This window comes from Arachis hypogaea, chromosome 17 (assembly GCF_003086295.3).
Source record: "Arachis hypogaea cultivar Tifrunner chromosome 17, arahy.Tifrunner.gnm2.J5K5, whole genome shotgun sequence".
In the NCBI taxonomy this organism is placed as follows: Eukaryota; Viridiplantae; Streptophyta; class Magnoliopsida; order Fabales; family Fabaceae; genus Arachis; species Arachis hypogaea.
Window position 1 is genome coordinate 132040577 of NC_092052.1, and position 24065 is coordinate 132064641.

The following is a 24065-nucleotide window of genomic DNA, read 5'->3' on the forward strand; positions in this document are numbered from 1 at the left end:
AATAATTTTTATTTTTGTATTGTCAACAAATGATCCTATATTCCTATGACACTAGCTGTTAGCAAAACTCTTAAAAATAAAATGAAATTAAACAAAATAATAAAAAAGGGTAAAATTTTTACTTGGACAAAAACATAAATGCATCTCCTTCCTTCCAATAATAATGTGTTGTTAGTCATTAAGTCCATGAAAAGATGTTGGAATGGTGGGTCAGTTCAAGGTAGCTTATTAAAATGTTTGCATTGGTTTGTCTAAAGAAATAGTAATAACTATCATGGACCCTACTGAATTACTATATCCCATGGCTTGGCTATTTTCATGAAGAGATAAGAATATATAATTTGATTTTGTGACCCACCTAGGGCCCCTTTTTTTTTCACTCAAATGTTTCATGTGTCCTCATTCCTCACTCCTCAAAATTTACTTCTTGGTGATCATTTGAATTCGTGCAATAATAAAAATATTTCAGACATATATTTACAGTGACTTAAATGGAGTATCAGATATTTCAAACCCAAACCCATGTAGTATTAGATACCATAGGATAAATTAATAGTTTTTGCTATAGTGTATAAAATTTTGGTGTCTAATTTATTTGTTAAAAAACGTTAAATAATTAATGTTTAATTTAAAAGTATAAAAATTAATATATTTAAAAAGTAAGTTCAACAAATTGGGCACACAAATAATAGGTACTAAAAAATTGGCCAAATTAATATCTAATATTACTTTTTTATATACTATTATATAAAAAAAATTAATTTTGATGCACTGTCAATGTAAAAACGTACATTCAATAACTACCTTTTACATTGACCGCGTGAATGGTCACCCCAGTGCATCAAAATTAAACTCTTATATAAAAATGTTATGTAAGTTGTTATTTTTCAAGTTTAGAAATAACAATGATAGTATGCTTAGATACACCTCTCATTCTACCCTTTGATTTTGCTACTTCTGTGATCTAACCATTTTCCTGCATCACTTGCAAAAGATTGAGGCAGGTTGAAAAGATCATAACACCCTCATCCCTCATCCTCCTTCACATTATCAACCTTCATGTTGGAAGGGGGCAATATGGTAAAAAAAAATAAATCTATAGTTGGAAATTGTCAACCATATGTTGGACCACGTCTGTTCCAGCAGAATTGATAGAATAAGTCTTGACCTGCATATATAAAACGAAATTCAAGCATGCTTAATGTTGTTGAGACTTAAGACAAATGATACAATGTATGTACAGTATAGCAGACTATAATATATAATATCAATAATTCACTACTATAAAGTTGTATAAAGATTAAATAATTTATGTTGGAACTTGGAAGACCCCATCATGGTCCACCTTGTGTTAAGGATGGAGACATAAACTGATAGACTAAGAGAAAATAATTTATGTTAAGGAATTCAAAGTGATTTGAATTGCAATTGAGTTTGGTGTTCAAATAACAGAATTGTATTTGTATGTATGGAATGTGATTAGTCTTGCCTGAATGGTGCTATGAGCAAGGAACTTCTGCATGGTACCACTGAATCGGACATCGACACGTTCCCAGCTTATTGTTGTTAAGCTTCTGATCATTTCCTCTGCAATGTATTTTAGTAAACATCCAAAACATAATTCATCAGTTTCTTCATCTTCAATGAGAAGCAGAAATATATGCATGCAACAATTGAGTCTCAAAACAAGGTCTAGTATCTAAAATAATGCCACTATTTTTGAGATTCAGCCAAGGACATGATACCAAAAACTTGTCACTTATATCATAGTAATGTGTTTTTGAAATGTCTGAGTTCTAATGCATTAGCAATTACTCAAGAAAACTTTCATAGTTTCAAAAAGGTGAAGAGACCTTCCATGTCAAGTCTATGCAAACCACTATTCTTCGTTCCATGTTCGGTAGGAACACAAGAGGATCTTGCTGTCTCAACATTTACAATATGCGGGTACCTCTCGTGACCGGAAAGATTCCGGCGCTGAATTAGAAAACAAGTTAGACCCAGTTAAACAACAATAACTTCCACAAGCTAAAACAGGGTCTGATGATACAAAAGTTAGATACAATTAAGAATATTGTTTCTAAGGAAGTTAATAGTTACCTTTGGAAGCTCGTTCCTATGCCTTATAGACGAAGTACTCCAACCAACAAGCTCTGTTTAATAGTCAAGTTGTTCATGTAAGAACTGAAGATAAGAGCAGCTGTATCTTGTAATGATTGTAATTAGAACATTTTGTTAACGAATGCCTTAAAATAAATTCAGAAAACAAAGGATACTATCATAACGAACATTCGCATAGGCAACACGACGTTTAAACGACCTCAAAGCAGACCTGCAGAGAAAGAGGTGCAGATTGTTCTAAATTCTTCTTTGTTGAAAGTCTACAGTTTAGTGTCACCAAGAAAATTATGTAGCCAACCAAAGCTGAACCTCACATGAATTTAAGATCTTCAGAGTCGCGAGCCATTTGGAGAAGAAGAGGAGGCTTTCCATTGCTACCATCTGCTAAAAACAAATGTTTTCCTGTTTTACCAAGAAGCCCTGAAGCTCGAGTTGCCACTTTCTCCGCATAGCGAAATCCGAAAAACATTGGACACTGAAATGAGCAGAATTGAAAAAAACCATGTCACACAATGCTAGTACTAATTAAATCACCAAAATAGATCATTTCCAAAACAGTGCAGAAATTAATGGATAAACAGGTTAATAATTTTTAGAAGGTAGAAAGGAATCACGTGTTTATGGCCACTAGCACCAAGATGTGGTGTTGCAGAGGTAATAAAATTTATAGGCTCCAATCCTGCAATTTTTCCTTCATAATTCTTCTTCCTATCATGAAACTCTTGAACTAAAGAACTTTGGCCTTCACTTTTTCCATTCTCATAAGAAAATTCCATTGAAATGTCTCTCTCATAAAGCTTGGCAATTGCATACCTTGCAATCAAGCCACCCAACGAGTGACCTACAAATGAAATTTTCTCAACACTTGGATGACGCTTTATAACTGATATTACCTGTTAATGCAATTGGAGCTAAAGCCAAATCAATTTCCCAAAATTGAATACAGAGGCAAAGAAGTTATGACAATGAACATTCACATACCTCTTTGGCTAATCTGTCTCCCATTACGTCGACGCCATCGAATGTCAACATTGCAGAATTACACTGACTACCTGCATTGCACAATTCCCATTATGTTGTTCTAAATATTCAAATTCAATTGATGGTATCATAAGTTAATCAACTAGACTATTTTTTCTGTTCCCCATGGTATCCCCAAAAGAATATAAGGATTAATCCATCGCGGATCTGAACTCCATTTAAGATCTACTATTGGCCAATGGGTTACTGCATACCCAAGGCAGGATTCAACCCCCCTAACACTTGCTTAAGCGGACAAGTGAGCTGACCACTCAGCCAACCAAGTTTGTTACTAGACTATTATTCTACACTCAAACAATCAAACTAAATCAATGGAGAATATAAATGTCATGATTATCATAGTAATTAGGAGCTTACAATGTACAACTGCATCATGTGGATACTTCTTGAGAAACTGTTTTGCAGCAAATTTCCAATTCTGAGCACTGAGAAAAAAGAGCCACATTACTAAGCACATTAATTAACCATAACTACACAAGTTTATGCAAATAATTGAGATATTAATTAATGCATGATTAATTATCATAATCATAAAATTAAAGTTAATTGAGTTAGATATTGAAAGGAATCAAACCTGCCTATAAGACCATTAACCATGATGATCAAGTGGGAGGGTTTGGGAGGCCGAGAAGCAGAAGCATCAACGATCTCCATATCAAAGCCCTCTCCAGTTGCATCATACTCAATCCTAAAACAAAATTTAGGCAAATAATAACTCTTTTTCTTCTTATTATTCTTCTTCTTAATTTCACTGTTGTTGAGCTGCACCGCCATCTCTTCCTTGTGCGTCCCTCTCTCTCCCTCTCCCCCACTGTCACGGAGACCTTGTTGGCGTTGTTCCCCGGAAGCCATGGAAGCTTTAAAGAAGCTCGAAACTCGATCGAAGGATTAGTGATTAGTGTTGTAGTGTAGGGACTCGGGAGCCGGCAGTTTAAGTAGTTAATTACTTAATTAATTATTAATTAATGAAAATTAAATGGAGTGAATCCTACATTTGATTTCATTTAGGATTAGATTTTATATTTATTGTCACCAAAAAAAGATTTTATCTTTATTATTTCGTTTTAATTAATTACAATTATAATTATTTTTAGTTAAAGTTATAATAATTTTTTTTTTTTATCAAAGATAGAAGACTCGAACACGCAACCTCTTAATTGAGTATGAAGAGACTATACCATTTGAGGTATAATTCATTGACAAAGTTATAACTAATTTACTTATATAATAACAGTTATATTATATGAATAGTAAAAATGAGTCACTAATTAATTAAACTAATATATTAAAATATCCAATTATTTAGATAATACAATACAATTTAATTTTTATTTGTAATAAAAATATGAATAAAAAATAAAAATATCGTAGTAATTGATCTTCTGTATTGATTAAAATTTGATTAAATAATTGTAAAAATTTTAAATTATTAAGTTATAAAATTTATTTTTATTGTTTTGTTTAAAAACTATGTAAAAAATATATAATTAAACCAATATAAATATATTCTTATTGGTAGTTCATTGTTAGATTTATTGAATATTTTTATATAATAATCATGTTAATATAACGTGTCCTTAAATGTTAGTGGGTCTTTCCTTCAACAGGTTTTAAAGTGGTACTTAAATAGGGACAGAAATATGTCCAAAAAAATAAATAAATAAATAAATAAATAAATAGGGACAGAACACGAAGGTGCATCCCAACTACTTTTTTGGCGTAAAACAAATCTGTGTAATAATTAGTATATTCCTATTTATTAAATAAAAAAAATCCTATGATTATCTTAATGACATCAAGGCCAAAGCACGTCCTAAATGATTTAACTTTTTTTTATTTTTTTTTTAAATTTATGAAGTACAGACACTTTTTGTCAGATATATTTTAAAAATTTAATTACTTTATTAGTTCTTATAATTTCATCAAATTTTTAGTTAGGTTTTTATATTTTTTTTCTTTTAATTGAGTCTTTACACTGCTTTAATTTTGTAATTAAGTCTTTCTTAGTGTAAAAAATATTAGACTTAACTGAACATTTTTTCGCAAATTAATGGTATTTATAACTAAAAATTTAATTAAATCTTTGACCGCATATATTTTAGTAAAAATATTATGTTAATTTTAACATTTTTAACATGAAAATAACGTAATTACAAAATTAAAAATAGTATAGGGACCAATTGAAAGAAAAAAAAAATAAAGACCTAATTAAAAATTTGGGCAATTTACGCAACTAAATTGTTTGATCCTCAATATTACGCAAATACATTGTTTCAGTTTTTAATACGCAAATGCATTGTTTCTATATTTTATGTAAACCGCTACTGCCAGTAGCGGTTTACGTGTGAGTGTGTGTGTGTGTAAACCGCTACTGGCAGTAGCGGTTTACGTGTAAGTGAGTGTGTGTAAACCGCTGCTGGCAGCAGCGGTTTACGTGAGTGTGTGCGTGTGTGTAAACCGCTACTGGCAGTAGCGGTTTACGTGTGTGTGTGTGCGTGTGTGTAAACCGCTACTGTCAGTAGCGGTTTACGTGTGATGGTTTGCCTATATAAACCGTGGTTGCAACCGCGGATTATGTGTTTAGAAGGTTTGAGGAGTTTTCTAGAGAGAGGAAATTGTAGAGAGAAGTCAGAGCAAGTTGTGAGCGGGTCCGAGGTTCCTCAGCGGCGACTTCTGGCGAGTTATCATGGCAGGCAGGAACCTGTACCGACTGAACGGCGTTGCGCATATTGCCGGTTCTATTGGTGACGAGGTTAGTTAATATTTATTTTTTTTCTAGTCTTTGCATATCTTAGTTAGAAAAACGGTAGGTTAGGTAGAGGAATTAGAATTTATAGATTAGTCGTTGTATCCTGAATTTAGGGTTCGCATGCTAGGATGTTAGTTCACTAATCTTGGTTTAGTGTTTTTAGTTTTTCTTGGTTAGTTATAGATATGCCTAGTTACCTGAAATTTAATTCCATTCAATGAATGTTATGCCCACTAATTAATGTTGGTTTAGTTTAGGGAACGGGATAGTTGACATTAGTGAATTATTATAGTTTGTTTAGGATATTTGTATGATATGAAGTTTTAAATTTAAAATCTTTACAATATTTTAAAATTTCTGGATGTTAATAACTAAATTATTTGTGTTGTCATTTTCCCTATCGTGAGTAGGAAATTTTTTTTAAATGTTATATAGGAGAATTTGCTGATGGTTTAAGGTATTCGTATTCGGTTAGATATGGAAATCTGTTTAAGGATAGGAGAATTTAATTGGTCTCTGTTTTCGTTTGTTGTTCTGTGCAGCCCAATAGGTGTATATACAGTGTGAGGCGGCAACAGAATATGCCCATGCATGAAAGGATCATCCCGTATTTAGAGCGGGCTGGATTGTACCATTTGGCTAGGCTAAATAGCCAATGGTTCTGGTTGGATGAGCCACTCGTTAGTGCGTTCGTTGAGAGGTGGCGTCCTGAGACGCATACGTTCCACATGCCTTTCAGAGAATGCACAGTGACATTGCAGGATGTGGCATTTCAGCTAGGGCTTCCTGTGGATGGGGAGACTGTGAGTGGTTGCCTTGGTGAGTTTGAGACATACATGGAGGGTGGCCGACCAGCTTGGGAGTGGTTTGAGGACCTATTCGGTGAGCGGCCCCCACCGAATAAGGTCAAGCAGATGACAGTACACTTTACATGGTTCCATGAGAGGTTTAGGGTGCTACCACCAGATGCGAGCGAGGAGACTGTCCGCATATACGCACGGGCCTACATCATGATGCTGTTATCGACTCAGTTATTTGGGGACAAGAGTGCGAACCGGGTTCATATACGATGGTTGCCATTTGTGGCAAACCTTGATGGCATGGGGAGGTATAGCTGGGGTTCGGCCGCTTTGGCGTGGCTGTACCGATGTATGTGTCGGGTAGCAAACAAAAATGTGACTAATCTTGCGGGCCCGCTCCAGTTACTTCAGAGTTGGATATTCTGGCGGTTTCCGTCTCTTAGGCCGGCCGGGTTTGAGGTTTTCTCTTTCCCGCTGGCATCAAGGTATGGGTTATGCTTTTTTAAGTTTAACAAATTTATTGGGCATATTTTAAATTTGGTGTCTCATATGACTTAAATTTAGGTGGTCTGCCTACTTACCTCCTAATGATGGAAAGGAGCAGAGGGTCATTAGGTATCGGCTTGCATTGGATCGACTGACCGCTCGTGATGTAAGTTTTATAGCAGCAAGAGTTTTACTTTTTGTTTGATCTCTATTCGTGACTAGATATATACTTGTTATTGTAGTCCTTGATGAGTTCTTAAATTTCAGATTGTGTGAGAGCCCTACTCCGCGCTTGATGTACTTGCCGTGGTCCATCCAGAGATACTTACAGAGGAGCACAGTCGCATGTGGCGAGCCGTGACTGCCTTGATATACTTTGCGGTCATCGAGTGGCATCAGGTTGACAGGGTTGTTCCACAGCTGGGTGGAGTACAACATATCCCCGAGGATGCTTTGAACGTAGACTGGCTGCATGCTAAGGACGGTAGGGGTGGCGATAGGTGGTTTCCCCACTACTATCAGAAATGGCATGAGCATTGGGAGAACCGACTTGATGCCGTCATTTCCATTGAGCGAGTGGCAGATCCTGGCCCATCTGCAGATTACCTAGACACCGACGCATCAGCTCGAACCAATGGATAGATCCTCGCACAGATAACATGATAATCAAGCTGCTTGTGGTCGCTTGATATCGATGTGGCCATACACGTGTGCGGACCGTTGTACCTCCTAACCTCCCATGTGCCCTTCCTTTTCCGCATGACTATCCGAATCAACCACGTGCACCCGTTACCAAACTCCTTGCATCTCCCTTGGTATTTCAGGTTGTCGGACTCCATAACCTTGTACTCAACTCCACGCCGAATACTGTAATCCTTCACACTCAACACGGCTTCCTCTTTACTCTGGAAGGATTGGCCAATCTGAAATTCAGACATATTTGTCCCATCATGCATCCCCTGCCCCTCGAATGTTGCATCAGCATTCTGCTGTTGGCCGATGGCTTCCAAGTTCAAAGAAGAGAGGTGGGGAGGGTACTCCTGTGTTGCAGAACCGGAACATCCATGGGCTGAACGTCCGCCTCTTGGAATATCATCATCACTGTCCCCACCAATATCGACAGGCTCCTCATCCAAATCATCGTCAAACAGTGCATTCTCAACCCGATCCGGTCCGGCATCGCATTCAAAATCAGGAACAACAGGACCAACATATGCATGAACAGCCCCAGCACGTTCGGGCTCCGGATTCGGAACTGCCACTGCTACCACAGGCATCGATGTTGAGGCACCACCGGCTGGGATCGACTGAGGATTAGGGGCCGATGCCCCTGAGCTATCCACACCATCTTCCAACTTTGCAAACAGCTCAGTTACCCTCACCTCCGGAAAACTACGCCTGCAGTGAAACAAGACATGCAAGTCTTCATCCGACCCGATCACGAAGGTCTCATATCTCACACCAGTTGAGACAACATCAATGGGAATCTTGTAAAATAATTTTTTTACCCACTTCGTCCCACACACACCGAGCTTCCGTAATATGCTTTGCTTAATCTCCGCCAACGTATTCGAAGATCGAATAAAAACACTAAGCGGTTCTCTATCTGTGAATTTTACACCATGCCTTTTGCTCTTTTGAATTTTTCCAGAGCAGTGAACCAGAGCCACAAAACTATCCTCTCCCTCCATTTGTGAATAACACTCTACTTCTTCACATTTGGTCCCTCTATGGTTTATATAGGCAGCCCCATTCAGACACACACACGTAAACCGCTACTGGCAGTAGCGGTTTACACACACGCACACACTCACGTAAACCGCTGCTGCCAGCAGCGGTTTACACACACTCACTTACACGTAAACCGCTACTGCCAGTAGCGGTTTACACACACACACACTCACACGTAAACCGCTACTGGCAGTAGCGGTTTACATAAAATATAGAAACAATGCATTTACGTATTAAAAACTGAAACAATGTATTTGCGTAATATTGGAGATCAAACAATTTAGATGCGTAAATTGCCCTAAAAATTTGGTAAAACTATATAGACCAATAGAGTAATTAAACCTAGTTGAAAATTGAAACACCATACTGATTAACAATCATTCGACATAAAAAAATAAAAAATTATTTTCTAGACACACTTAAACATACTTAAATACTATCATGTATCAGCATATCTAATCTTATTCTTAATATATATTTTTAAAATAAATTTAAAATAGTATATATTATTAATTATTAAAGTAAAAAATATTTTAAATATTTTATATAATTAAAAAATTATTATAATTTATTTTAAAAATCTTTTATATTTTTATATATATACTGTCCCTATTTAAATTTATGTGTCTATATATCTTGTGTCATATTGTGTCCATCGATGTCCTAACCTCAAATAAATATTGGATCTAATGATCTATGATGTATGTCTCATTCACGTGGCATGATTTGTCAAATGAAACTGCCTCTCGTTTCATGTTTCATGATTCTTTTTCAATCGGTCACTAAAGTCATGTAGATAGTGGCCATTCATTATTGATTATTAATTTATTACGGAAGAATTTCAAGTATACTAAAAATATTGGTATTTCAATTATTTTAATCGTTAATTTGAATTATAAAAAATATATATAATATATATTAATTAAAATCAACAAATAAAACACACTGTTCTCCGATAACTTAAAATTTTTTCATTATTTATAAAACATTACCAATAACATCTTAACATTTTCCATCTCCATTGTGGCGTATTCGCAAACACAATCTTAACAATTATGCTAAATTTATTGTTTTCAAGATGGACCACCTAATACGCAAATGCAAAATTCCTGAGGTTTAATAATAGAGAATATATACATATAAATTATTATAGGGTAAAGTAGTAAATTGGTTTCTATGTTTGGGCATAATTCTATTTTAGTTTTTAAGATTTAAAGTGTCTTATTTGAATTCAAAAAGTTTCATTTAGCATCAATTTAGTCCGACAATGAGGTCAAAGTTAAATAATTAATGGAATGTCCTACGTAACAACAGTACAAGAACAAAATCGATAATCTGAAGAACAAGTACAAGCTCAAGAGGCACAAAATCAACAGTGGATGCATCAATATATTTATTATTATTTTTCTTATAATATAAATAAAATATTTTCTATATAACTAAAGAAAATGATAAATAAATGTATTGATGCATCAACGATTGATTTTGTGCCTTTGGAACTTGTACTTGTTATCCAGATTATCGATTTTGTTTTTGTACTGTTGTTATGTAGGACATTCCATTAATTATTTAACTTTAACCTCATTGTGGGACTAAATTGATGCCAAATGAAATTTTTTTAGATTTAAACAGGACATTTAAACCTTAAGAATCAAAATAGAATTTCACCCAAATAGTACTTTACCCATTATTATATTTTGTATTTTTATGAATATTAACCTGTTAATGAAAAAAACTAAAGTATTCACCACGTTTCCTTGGAAATTTTGGAATGAAGTTAATTGATGGTTCTCTAATCTTTAATATAATATACAATCTAACACGCTTGTGAGTTGTGACACTAGTGCTGATGTTGCATCAAACAAACATTTTAATGGGTAAAAAGTGATAAGTATTTTAAATTTTTAATCAGATATCTCCAATTTGAAATTCAAATTTGATTTCTTGAACGAAAATGACTAAATAATAAAATTATAAATAATTAATTTCTAAATTCACAAATTAAACACGTGAACATAACTAAACGCTTTTTAATTTGAATATGAAGATAACAATTGGGTTGGATTGGGATATGGAGAACATAGGTGTTTTATATCTGTGTGGTGTTAGAGTAACAGAATTCGGACCATATGAGTTTTTCTATGGTAAACAGACGGTCCGAGTTGTTAAAGGCAATGAACACGGAGAGTCCAATTTCTTTCTTCCGAAATTCAAATTTTTTCAATTCCAAATCGAACCATTCGATTTGTTCTGCAAAATTTTTAAATTAAATAATTTGTAGGGTCCAAATTCTACATCCTGACACTCACAAAAAGTTGTCCCACAAATTTGTCTTGTATTCCATGAATCTATATCCGGACACATCACATACAAGACTTCCATAACTATAAAATTAAGTCCATAACTAAATATCGGTATAAAATTTTTATATAATATCAATATATCAAAATTAAGAAATATAGGAACTTAACTTTTTTATAGACAATTTCAATTTTTTCTAGTCACCTCATTCTATTACACTTATTAAGATTTTACATCAATTTCAAACACATATTACTCATATCTCTAATAATCCTAATAAGTTTTGCAAAAATCATTTTACAATTTCTGCAAAAATATCATGGAACCCCCAAATTCTTGTGTATTTGTAGCCGCAAAAGGTGAAGAAGTCCACAAACACCTTCACCACCCTTCTCAATAATTAAATTAAAAAATGAAAAAATTTGGGCAAATTTGTGAATAATTCTACAACTGAAAATTGTCAACCATATGTTGGATCACGTCTGCTCCAGCAGAATTGATGAGGTGATGTGTCACCTGCAAGAGTTCATTCGTGTACAAATAACATTGGCATCTCAAAGTGTTCAATTCAAAATAATATAGTGAATATTATAGTGCCTAAGATATTGTGTCTACTATCTAGCTTACTAAAAAAGATAAATAAAAAATATTTAATAAATTTTAAATATTTTATTTTTATTTTATATATTTTATTTTTTATTTATAAAAATAAGTTAAACAATTTAAATATTACAATAAAGAAATATTATAAAATTTACCAAATAATGTATCATGTGATTGAACATTGAAGCAGCTTTTGATAACTTGCCTGAATGGTACTATGAGCCAGAAATTTCTGCATGGTACCCTTGAACCGCACATCAATGCGTTCCCAACTCATTCTTGTTAACCCCCTTATCATTTCCTCTGTCAAATGTTGTTATATGCATTAGATATAAAATGATTTGGCCTTTGAAATTCTCAACATTCATCAAAATAGTCCATTTTTAAAAATGATCAAATTAGTCTTTAAATTTACAGATTGTGAATCTATTTTATTCTTAATTTAATTGCTATTAATATAGTGCTGATATAAAACATTAAAATATCAATGTGACCTTTTTAATAATAAGATAACACACTAACATAATTAAGATTTCAGTATAATCAAATAGGTGTTCTAATTAATTATTAATTTCATTTTGATTAATTGAATTTATATTGATCTTGATAAACGCCGAAAATTTTAGAGACTAAACTGACATTATCTCTAAAACTATTTACGTATCTCTATCCAATAGTTCAAGCAGTTATGAAAAATGATTATTATAAAGTAAAAACCAAGGAAAAAAGATGATTTGTGAAACTACAAATAATCAATGCTCCATCTTCTTTTTGAGACATATCAATGCTCTGTCTTAAATTAGAAGCATAAGCATGTTATCATAAATGCTTATGTCATGTTGCAATGTCTGATTTATGAAACGCATATTAGTTCAAAATGGGTGAAAGTACCTTCCATGTCAAGTCTACGAGATCCACTATTATTCACTTGGGATTCTGTAGGAACTTGATTGGGATCCGAAGAGGGTGTTACTGTCTCGACATTTACTATATGTCGATAGCTCTCGTGGCTCGAAAGATTCTGGCGCTGAATAAAAAAAAATTATTTAGATACAATTCAACCACAATAACAATTAAGTATTTTTTATTAAGTAATTTTAGATGATGACACCAAAGTTGAGAACTTAATCATCACCTTTGGAAGCTCATTTCTTCGCCTTATAGATGATGTACTCCATCCAACAAGCTCTAGTTAATAGTTAAGTCCTTCATGCATTGTAATAACAAAAGATACAAATAAGATAATAACTTGTGATTATTATAAGGTGGAAACTCAGATGCAGTCGGCTTCATGAGAAGTTGATATCTGAGAGCCATTAGATGATTTAACTGATTTGACTAAATTTTCATCTAACGGCTCTCAGATATCAACTTCACATGAAGTCGACTTCATTGAGTTTTCAGCTTATTATAATTATTACATTACTATTAATATGAAGATGTCTTCGTAAAAAGATAATAGTTGAGAACTTAACAAGTGTCTTTAGATAGTCCAAGAAAACAAAGGATACTGTCATAGCGAACATTTGCATAGGCAACACGGCGTTTGAAGGATCGCAAGGCAGAGCTGCAAAGAAAGAGATGCAGAGTAACATCAATTAATTGTCACATAAACATGAAGTTAGCCACAGTAAGAACCTTACATGAATTTAAGATCTTCAGAGTCTCGAACCATTTGGAGAAGAAGAGGAGGCTTTCCATTGGTACCATCTGTTAAAAAGAGATGTTTTCCTGTTCTACGAAGAAGCCCCGAAGCCCGAATTGCTGCTTTCTCGGCGTGGCGCGATCCGAAAAACATTGGACACTGAAGTATGCAACATTGCAAAACCATGTGTCACACTGCTAGTCAACTCAGGTGCAGTTAACTTCACGTGAAGTTAATAGTTGAGAACTGTTAAATGATTTGACTAAATTTTTATCTAACGGCTCTTAGTTATCAACGTAAAATTAACTGCACCTGAATTCAAATCACCTTGAGTAACTTCCAAATACATTGATTCAAGAATGCAAGAAATTTTCACAATGTCAGATAAAAAGTAATGGATAAAAATGCCATCATTCGTGCCTGTTTATGACCACAAGAACCAAGATGTGGTGTTGCTGAGGTAATGAAATTTACAGGCTCCAATCCTGCAATTTTTCCTTCACAATTCTTGCTCTCATGAGAAAATTCCGTTGAAATGTCTCTCTCATAAAGCTTGGCAATTGCATATCTTGCAACCAATCCACCCAGAGAGTGACCTACAAATGAAATCTTCTTAACACTTGGGTGACGTTTTATAACTGCAATCACCTGTAAAAAGGGGAAACAAAATGGTTATGTTTCTGGATTTGAATTCGATGCAACCAAAAGCCGAAGCCAAAGCCAAAGCCAAAGCCAAATTGGCGATTTATGACATACCTCCTTCGCTAATCTGTCTCCCATTACGTCGACGCCATCAAATGTCAACCTTGGAGGGTTACATTCACTGCCTGCATAAGACGAAGACTTAAGTACAGTTATCTTTACGTGAAATTAATAGTTGAGACTGTTAGATAATTTGACAATTTGTCTAAATTTATCGTCTAATAATTCTCGACTATCAATTTACATAGACTATTCACTTAATCCAAAGTTAATTTATCAGGACTAAACTATTCACACTTTAGAAAATTGGGATCAAACTCAAAAACAAACATTAGGCAAAAAATAGAAACTTTCCATTATTCTTGAAGGATAGCAGATCACAGAAAGAACAAAAAAAATTGGAAGCTAAGAGGTTAATGGTCATGACTTACAATGTACAACAGCATCATGTGGATACTTTTTCAGAAACTGTTTTGCAGCAAATTTCCAATTCTTAGCACTGCAAACATATTAAACACATGTTTTCATCATATTAAACCAGAAGGGTTTAACTTAATTAAGCTAAAATAATGAATGATTAAGGAACCAAATCAAACCTTCCAATGAGACCATTAACCATGATGATCAAATGAGTGGGTTTGGGACGCTGAGAATCAGAAGCATCCACCATTTCCATATCAAAACCCTCCCCTTTAGCACCATATTCGATTCTAAAACAAAACTTAGGCAAGTAAGAACTACTCCTCTTCTTGCTCTTGTTCCTGTTCTTTGTTTCATTGTTGAGCTTCTTCTCCTCCTCCTCCTCTACCACCACCACACCTTTGTCTTGTTCTAGAACATGGGGTTTCTGTTTGGAATCCTCAGAAGCCATGGTGTTGTAGAACAACAAACAAACTAAGATAAAAACAATGGAACTGTGTAGGAGCTTTGAAACTTAAAGCAAGTTAAAACTCATAAACATGTAAGTGCTTAGATTATAGTGTTTTGGTATGTAGAAACCAAAGTTGTTGCATTTAAAATGAATGAGACTTGGAGAATGAGGATACAAAGACGAAGAAGCTGCCTTTCATCAATGACTTTGTGTGTGTTGTGGTCAAACCACTTGACTCTGACTTCTTCAATTTCCGTCTTCTCTCTAAGATATCACAGCTCTGTCTACTTTCTTTGTTTTTAAGATGGAAACTCGGTTTCAGTCGACTTCACGTGAAATTGACAGTTGAAAGTCGTTAGATAAAAATTTAATCAAATCAGTCAAATCATCTAACGGTTCTCAACTATCAACTTCATGTAAAGTGAACTGTACCTGAGTTTCCACCTATTTTTAATTATTAAGAACTTATTTAGAAGGTTAAGAATTATAATTTATTTAAGAGTTGAAATTTTTTTTGTTTTAGAATAATTTAAATTCTTTTAAAAATTTTAATTTTAATTTTTATTCATTTATAAATTAAATAAAAAAAGTTTGATTTTCAAATTTATTTATACTCTTTAAATTTTATTCTATTAATATATTATAATTATTTCAAATTATAAAATTAAATTTTAAATAAAAATATTTTTTTAAGGAAACAGAAAATTTTTTTTATGTTAAATAATTTTCAAACAAACTCTACTGAAAATAAATCCTAATTCATATATGCAACTATTGAGAATATTTGTTTCTTAGTTGTCTAATTTTGTGTAAAATAATTTAGTCTCATAGCATCATACACCTATTAAAACACTACTCTATCTTAATTATTAAATAATTTTTATCTAATGATAATAGCTTTTGATTCCTCCTACAAAACTTATCATATTAGTAACTTTAATAAGTACTTTTATAATTTTTGTTAACAAAATCTTAAAAATTAACCCCGGATGATATTTTATATGATGTAACACTAGAGTCTAGAAGAGTCACATGTTATTGGAAAACATATTTTACCACAGGTCTTATCATACCATTTTCAACGTGCCTTCTAGAAACCATATACTATTGTAACACTAGTATTTATTTATTTATGTTAGTTAGAATTTATGAAAGCAGCATCTAGAAAGAAAACAGTTGACACGTAAGTCTTCGCCATTGTTTACATTAAATACAATTATTTTTTGGCAAACTTACCCGAAATATATTTAAAAAATAAAAATGTGTACTATTTTTTATACATTTATTTTGATATTTATTTTTTGTGATATTAAAGATAATTTTTTTATTTTTTTACTTTTTACCAATGAAGTATAGACACTTCGCTGTGAGTTACTGTGTATGCGTATCGAATACATTTTGGATACGATACTCATCGACACTCGTCCGACACGCGTGTCTGCTATGTCCAACCATGTCTTTATAAAACATAAAAAAAATCTCCGGACACGCTTAAGTACACCTAAATACTATCACATGTCAGTATGTCCAACCTTATTCTTAACATGTATTCTTAAAATAAATTTAGAAATAGTATATATTAAAAAAATATTTTAAATATTTTATATAATTAAAATAAGATATTAAAAATAATTAAAAAATTAAATTTTAATATTAATAAAATATCAAAATATCATTACAATTTTTCTAAAAAATGCATCATATTTTATATATATATGTGTGTTCTCGTGTCTTATAAGAATTTAAAATTTGTGAGTCGACGTATTCCATATCGTATCGTGTCTTGTGTCCGTATCAGTATTTGTGTATTATACCTTTTTACCAATTAATTTCAACACAAAAATTAAGAATATAGAAACAAAATATATACAGATAATGTATATAAAATTCTTCTACTGAAAAATTGGGTTCACTTTTCTAGTTTGTCGCACCCGTTTTCAGTTTAGCAAATAACAATCATTATAAGGGTAGTACTATAGTGTGGAAGAGCCTTGTTTTAGTAGGCGCTAAAAAGACGTGGCGTAATTGGAGTTTGACGTATGGGTGTTCATGGATCGGATCTGATCCGCATATTCGCAGTATTTATCTGAATCCAATCCGAAAATTACGGATATGGATCCGATCCGCAAGTCTTTCGGATCGGATCGGATCGGATCCACACACTAATCGAATCGGATTGCGGATTTTGTGTTGGTATCCATATATCCGATCCGCATATCTGCGTATCCGCAAAAATAAAAAAATAAAAAAATAAATATTTTTTTATGTTTTATTTCAACTAATAATTATCATATATGTTGTATTATTTTAATTTATTATTAAGAAAAGTATGTTTAATATTATTTTAAGAGTAAACATATTTAAAAGAATAGAAAAAAGGAATTTTATTGATATTTTTTTAATAAAAATAAACTTTTAAAAATATTTTTGTGTTTTGCGGATATATCCGATATCCGATCCGCAAACGTGCGGATCGGATCGGATCGGATCCAACCTTAAAAGCTGCGGATATTGGATCCGATCCGATGATTTTAGTGCGGATCAGATCGAAATTTTGGCCATATCCGATCCGATCCGATCCGCGTGCAGCCCTAGTTTGACGTGTGTTAAAATTGTTTGGATACGAAATTGTATGGCATGCGCAGACAGCATTTGTTGGGACATCTGTGGAAGCGCAGAGAATGCAAACTTTGTCGCAAGCATGTGGTTTAATTACCAGGGATTAATGTGTTGTTAATGATGATAATTATGGTGCTGGACTTTTTTATTGTTCATGCACGTTTTGCTACTTTGACATACACATTTTCGACTTGGGCTATTATTTTTGTGAATGCTAGTTGTGGATATAACTAAAGTTCTGAAAACCAAACCGGTCATCGAATCGCTCTAGTTACTAGTTCATTAGTTTATTGGTTCAACCAGTTCAACCGTAGTTCAACCAAAATAACAAAAAAAAATCCTTGCGCCAATATTTTCATCATTTAACTGCATTTATTATTTTAACAATGAACAACTATACGGTTTACTCTTCATAACTTCGTCTTCTCCATTATTTTTTCCTCTTCAACATCAATTTCTTCTTAAGATCTTAACTAATTAATTTTAAAACCCTAAACATCTATTAGAACTTCTTTCCTATTATTTTGATGACATAAGTTTAAGGGATAAGTACTTTTTTCGTTGCTAAGGTCTGGGGCGAAAATCAAATTTGTCCCCAATCTTTTTTTGTTATTAAAATCATCCCCAACGCTCAAAAACTCTTTAAAATCATCCTCCCCTCCATTAAACAAAATTTTTGGACACTTTTGCCCCTGAAGTCTTTGATGCTTCGTTTTCATTCCCGCAAAAGGGCCCCAGTGTCTCATTTACATTACACACTTGAAAACTGATCTTTCACCTTCAATGATGCCCTAACAGAGGTTCATCATCACCTGAGGAGTAGCGTTACTACATTTGGATTGCGTTGGCAAGAGTGTGGCAGAAGTTTGTTCTGCTATTGTCATCTCAAATCAGGTATGTATGCACCATTGGTTTCGATTTTGTGGAGCTTGACCTTAATAATGTGTAATGAATTTCGTTAGTTTCCAAAAACTGGTAGGGTTTGATTTAAAGTTTTGTTTTTTCGTTTTAGGGGATGGGAAGCTTTAATCTGAGTGTCTACCATAGGGGTCGATTTGGATATGACAATGGGATGTTGCAGTATATAGGGGGACAAAAGACATTCATCGAAGATGTTGAGAGTGATTGCTAGTCTGTATTTGAGGCATTTGCCGAGTTGAGACAGTTTGGGTACACAAAGAAAAATGTTTCGGCCATGTGGTATAAGGATCCAAGTTCTGAATGGTTAGAGAAGGATCTGAAGTTATTTGCAGGTGACATAGATGCACTTGAGATGTGTAGAATAGCGGAACTGAGGAGTCATGTTGAGCTGTTTGTTGTGCATAAGATTGAGGATGCTGAAGAATTTTCTGCAGTAAGGTATATTGATGTTGGAGGATAGGGTAAACAGGGCAATCAGAGGAAAATCCTCAGAATCAGTTGGTGGTTTTTGAGGGTGAACAGGTCAACATGTGGAAAATGACAATGCGGAGCAAGTTAATGAAAGAGATAACTTGTACCTGGACGTGGCTGCTGAAAATGCACGGGTTGAATCGAACAGTGATGATGACAGCGATGATGAGGAGTTTATTCCGTCTGATCTTGAGATTGACAGTGCAGATGATATTTAGTTTACAGATAGTGAAGAGGAGTATGATGATGAAAGTGGGTTTGAGGATCTGATAGGTGCTACGGATGGTGATCGGGTTGATAAAGACAAAGGGGTTGTGAATAGTGATTTCAGTGATGAGGAAGGCTTCAATAGTGATGAATTGGATTTGGATTATGAAGTTGGTGGTGGTTCAGATAAGGAGGACAGACAGGATGATGATAACGATGAAGCTACTTTGTATCCAACTCATAAAGATGTTAAAGACATGACGAGTTATAAATGGGAGGTTGGAACTGTATATGCTTCAAGAGAAGAATTCAAAGATAAAGGGCTGTTTGTCAAGAGGGTTGTCTGTTTTGGTTATATGCAGCAAAAATGAGTGAGGAAGAGACTTGGCAGCTTAGGTCGATGAACCTTAAGCATACTTGTAGCCAGTCACATAGGGTTGGGATAACATACTGTTTAGCTGAGTAAAGCCTTTAAGAAGAAGGTGGAACATAACCTAAAGGTCAAGATAAAGGACCTGGTGAACAAGGCACAAAGGAAGTGAAATCTGACTGTGACAACATCAATGGCAGCTAGGTCAAGACAAGCTGCATTGGATGAAGTACAAGGAACTTACTGGAAGCAGTATAAGAGGATTGTTGACTACTGCTCAGAGCTGCTACGGACTAATCCATGGTCATCAGTGACGCTCAAGGTACAAAGGTCCCCTGATTTCGAGGTTGAGGAACAGCACAATGGGTTAAACAATTTCTGCATATTTCAAAGAATATACGTGTGTCTAGCTGCTTGCAAGAAGAGCTTTCTGCAGTGTAGGAGGTTTATTGGGTTGGATGGCTGTTTTCTCAAGACACCTCAAGGGGGACAGCTGTTGACCGTGATAGGTTGGGACCCTAATGATCAAATGCTTCTAATCGCGTATGCCATTGTGGAGTCAGAGACTAAAGACACCTGGAAGTGGTTTCTCCGGCTGCTGATTGATGATTTTGGTGCTGAGACAATTGGTAGATCAACCTTCATGTCTAATCAGCAGAAGGTAAACAGTCATTGAATCATTTAACATCTATTTATTGAATCATTTAACTTATATTCAAACAACTATTGTTATAACACAATTTTTTACCTCCTTTGTTAGGGGCTGCTGCCTACTTTCAATGAAGTAATCCCAGGTGTAGACCACAGGTTCTGTGTCCGTCATCTATACAGCAACTTCAGAAAAAAATTTTCTGGGCTACACTTGAAGCAATTGATGTGGGGGTGTGCAAAAGCTACACACTGGAAGGAATGGGAGAGAGAGATGGCAGTCATCCGACAGATCAATGTGGAGGCTCATAGGCATCTGAATGCGATTCCACCTAGATTTTGGAGCAGGTCCATGTTTAACTTTCATTCTAAATGCGACACTCTTGTAAACAATATATGTGAAAGCTTTAATGGTGCAATAATAGAGTCTAGGGAAAAGCCTATAGTTACAATGTTGGAAGAAATTAGGGTTTATTTGATAAGCAGATGGGCTGTTAATAGAGAAAGAATTCAAAATTTTAATGGCACAGTTTTACCTCGCATTAGGAAGAAGATAGAGAGAAGGTGTAGATCAGTTGGTGAATGGAGGCCTTATTGGTCTGATGCACATACATATGAGGTTGTGAATGGGTTGACCAAATTTGCTATTGATTTGTCTGCTCATTAGTGTTCTTGTAGGAAGTGGCAACCCAGTGGTATTCCATGCACACATGCCATCAGCTGCATCAATTTTAAGGGTCTTGATATGGATGCATATGTTGATGACTGCTACAAGAGGCCTGCCTATGTCAAATGCTATGAATCAGTAATCAACCCTCTAAATGACCCAGATTTGTGGGAGAAGACAAACTTTGATGATGTGATGCCACCTCCCTATCAGAAGACTAGCCACAGACCAGTGAAGAAGAGGAAGAGAGGACCTGCTGAAGCTGAGGACAGAAGCCAGTCCCACTTGTCTAAGAGGGAGCAGATTCAGAGGTGTTCAAACTGTGGTGAATCAGGTCACAAGAGGGAAGGATGCAAGAAGCCACCCCTCTCTGTAAGTGTATTTACCAATTTCTTATGTTAGGGTTTCATGTGAATGGTCGACTAACAGTAATTTTTTTTTGTGTTTCAGGCCCAACCACCTAAGCAATCTGCTGTGAAGAGAACCAATGGAGGGAGAAAGACTTCATCTGCAACGCCCATAACCAGGTCTAAGGCATCATCACAGCCTACTATGCAATCTGCAACTAGAGGGAGGAAGAGGTCCAATAGGCAACCGAGATCATCATCACAGCCCCAACCACCCACCAACTCATCTAGGCCCAACTCATTCCAGCCTAGGTCCAAGCCCACAGAACGATCAGCTAGGCCCAACACACTACCAACAGGTACTCTCCACCGAAAGTCTAAGATGAAGCCCATCAGAAGCTCCACACAACACCCACCTGTACCAAAGGAGAATGATGCATCTAGCTCTAGCCAACCAGCTAGGACTGTCTCACTCAGTCACAACATTCAACTTCATGTCTCTCCAAGAAAGTTGAGGCTCATGGCAAAACTTCCAACAAGAGCTTGGAGAAAACTTTAGAGAATTATGATCATTTCAGATGTGTTATGTTATTAATGTATTGCTGAGTTGAGTACATTTAATGTTTGTGACTCTCTATTTTGTCCGAAACTTATGTAATAAAGTTACTGCTTATTGTTTCTTAAATAGCAACTGAGTTGCTCTAGGTTTGTGGATTCAAAGATTTCCATCTTTTCTTGTTATTTTTCTTTAACTGGATAATATTTTGCACCGGTGAATTTGATGGTGACTGAAATTTTCACATTTTGTTATTTTTTGCTATGCTTAATGAATTTGACATAGTTGTGTTCTGTCAAATGTGCTTGTGGTACTTTCTGATGTCAGTTCATTTAGGCAAGTTTGTTTACACAATTCTTCAGTATCAATTTCAGGCTAACAGATCCATTTTCATTGCCAATTTCTTCTCAAATTATAGATACAGCAACGCACTTACATAACTAATCACCAACACCCTAAACTAAACTCATTAACACAGACCATGTCCACTCATAGTAGCAGATTCTCATTAACACAATACAAAATAATTTACAAAACTCAGATTCATTCAAACACACCCTAAAAGAGTCCTATATTCTCTCCTAATTTCGGATATCACACTTTTTCAAAAATAAATAATGATGTTAGTTATGCCAAAAAAAATACTAGATCACAAAAACAAAGATGCCTATCATTCTAATTAATGGAATAACATAAAAGATAAATTTTTTGATAATGAAAGATAAATTTTTTATATCAAAAGAAAGGTAATTTACATATATTTTAAAAAAGTCCAACAACTTAATCAATATCATTAATCATACGTTAATTGATTCAATCTATTTAATTTAAATTTATGCTGATACAACCTGCACCTTCTGCACCTCCAGCTTTAAACTTGCAATAATGTCCGCATGTGTGTAGACAAGATAAACACGCGTCATAAAAAAAATTACTTTATGTCTTTTCATCACATATGTAAGGAAAAAGCTCTCAACATTGTAACATTAGCCTAATTATAAAGGAGAAATAATGATCAATAATAACCGTTCCAATAAAGTTAAAAATACAAATACTTTTTAAAAAAAATATATATATATATATATATATATTAAATAATAGCAGATAATTTTTTTTTTTTAAATAACACAAAAGATCTCCAAACCAACAGAAAATTTAGACCTTTTATTTTTTGTTAGGTTCGTACATACATATTTGGTGGTTCTATTTTCTTATTATTTAAGCTCTAATATGAGAATAAGAAAATTTAAAAATATTTTTTATTAAAAAAATATATTTTTTTTAGTCAATACAACAGAACTAGGGCTGGCAATGGATAGGGTAGGGTAGGGTTTGGACTTTATCCTAATTCTACCTGTAGGTTGAAAACTTTCTTAAAATTCTAACCTATCCTACCCGCGAGTTGAGAATCTCTCAACCCTAACCCTAAAGTTCTAAACCCTACCCTACCCGTAGAAAAATAAAAAATTTTCAAGCAAATATAAAATTCAACCATTCCAAATTTCATACATATTAATAAAATAAAAAATAAAAAATTAAGTTCAAATTAAAATTAAAAATAATAAAATCTTAAAGAGATCCAACATAAAATTACAAATAATTTGATTATCAACTAACTTAATAGTTTTTTCAAGTTTTTATAAGAAGAAGATTGTGAGTTCAACACTCACTTTCTTCATTATATATATATATATAGAGGGTACGGGTAGAGTTGGGTATACTCTAAATCTGTACCCTACCCTGTCTGCAAGCAAATTTGTACCCTATCCTACCTTATTCGCTATGGGTAGGATAGGCAACCCTACTCGAATGGGTTGGTTCGGGTTGGATATCCGTGAATAGGGTATATATTGCCAGCCCTACATATAATATCTTAAGGGTACGGGTAGAGTTGGGTATACTCTAAATCCGTACCCTACCCTATCTGCAAGCAAATTTGTACCCTATCCTACCTTATTCGCTATGGGTAGGATAGGCAACCCTACTTGAATGGGTTGGTTCGGGTTGAATATCCGCGAATAGGGTATATATTACCAGCCCTACATATAATATCTTAGGGGTACGGATAGAGTTTGGTATACTCTAAATCCGTACCCTACCCTATCTGCAAGCAAATTTGTACCCTATCCTACCTTATTCGCTATAGGTAAGATAGGCAACCCTACTCGAATGGATTGGTTCGAGTTGGATATCCGCAAATAGGATATAT

At 34.3% G+C, this 24065-nt stretch overlaps 4 protein-coding genes across 5 annotated transcripts; 2 read left to right on the forward strand and 2 right to left on the reverse strand.

Moving 5' to 3' along the window:
- Positions 1 to 703: 703 nt before the first annotated feature.
- Positions 704 to 4080, reverse strand: LOC112764982 (putative lipase YDR444W). The gene is made up of 10 exons (XM_025810841.2): positions 3737 to 4080; positions 3520 to 3587; positions 3103 to 3173; positions 2736 to 3014; positions 2436 to 2596; positions 2277 to 2332; positions 2101 to 2153; positions 1854 to 1977; positions 1490 to 1587; positions 704 to 1168 (listed from the first exon to the last, which is right to left on the reverse strand). Exons 1-10 carry the CDS (start codon positions 4012 to 4014, stop codon positions 1097 to 1099), a joined length of 1260 nt encoding a protein of 419 aa, XP_025666626.1. The 5' UTR covers positions 4015 to 4080; the 3' UTR covers positions 704 to 1096.
- A 1768-nt stretch (positions 4081 to 5848) lies between these two features.
- LOC140180781 (serine/threonine-protein phosphatase 7 long form homolog) lies at positions 5849 to 7839 on the forward strand. The gene is made up of 4 exons (XM_072222077.1): positions 5849 to 5914; positions 6454 to 7196; positions 7276 to 7363; positions 7477 to 7839. Exons 1-4 carry the CDS (start codon positions 5849 to 5851, stop codon positions 7837 to 7839), a joined length of 1260 nt encoding a protein of 419 aa, XP_072078178.1.
- Positions 7840 to 11385: 3546 nt separating this feature from the next.
- On the reverse strand, positions 11386 to 15295 carry LOC112764983 (putative lipase YDR444W). Of its 2 annotated transcripts, none has more exons than XM_025810842.2 (10): positions 14776 to 15295; positions 14611 to 14678; positions 14234 to 14304; positions 13898 to 14125; positions 13476 to 13636; positions 13344 to 13399; positions 12968 to 13020; positions 12724 to 12859; positions 12038 to 12135; positions 11386 to 11745 (listed from the first exon to the last, which is right to left on the reverse strand). In XM_025810842.2, exons 1-10 carry the CDS (start codon positions 15048 to 15050, stop codon positions 11674 to 11676), a joined length of 1218 nt encoding a protein of 405 aa, XP_025666627.1. In that variant the 5' UTR covers positions 15051 to 15295; the 3' UTR covers positions 11386 to 11673. The 2 variants fall into 2 exon arrangements, with proteins under 2 accessions (XP_025666627.1, XP_025666628.1); XM_025810843.2 differs by having other exon boundaries at positions 11988 to 12135; positions 14776 to 15289.
- A 4536-nt stretch (positions 15296 to 19831) lies between these two features.
- Positions 19832 to 20953, forward strand: LOC140180782 (uncharacterized). Its single transcript, XM_072222078.1, has 2 exons — positions 19832 to 20299; positions 20399 to 20953. The coding sequence occupies exons 1-2, from the start codon at positions 19832 to 19834 to the stop codon at positions 20951 to 20953; spliced, it is 1023 nt and encodes a 340-aa protein (XP_072078179.1).
- The last annotated feature ends 3112 nt before the right edge of the window (positions 20954 to 24065 follow it).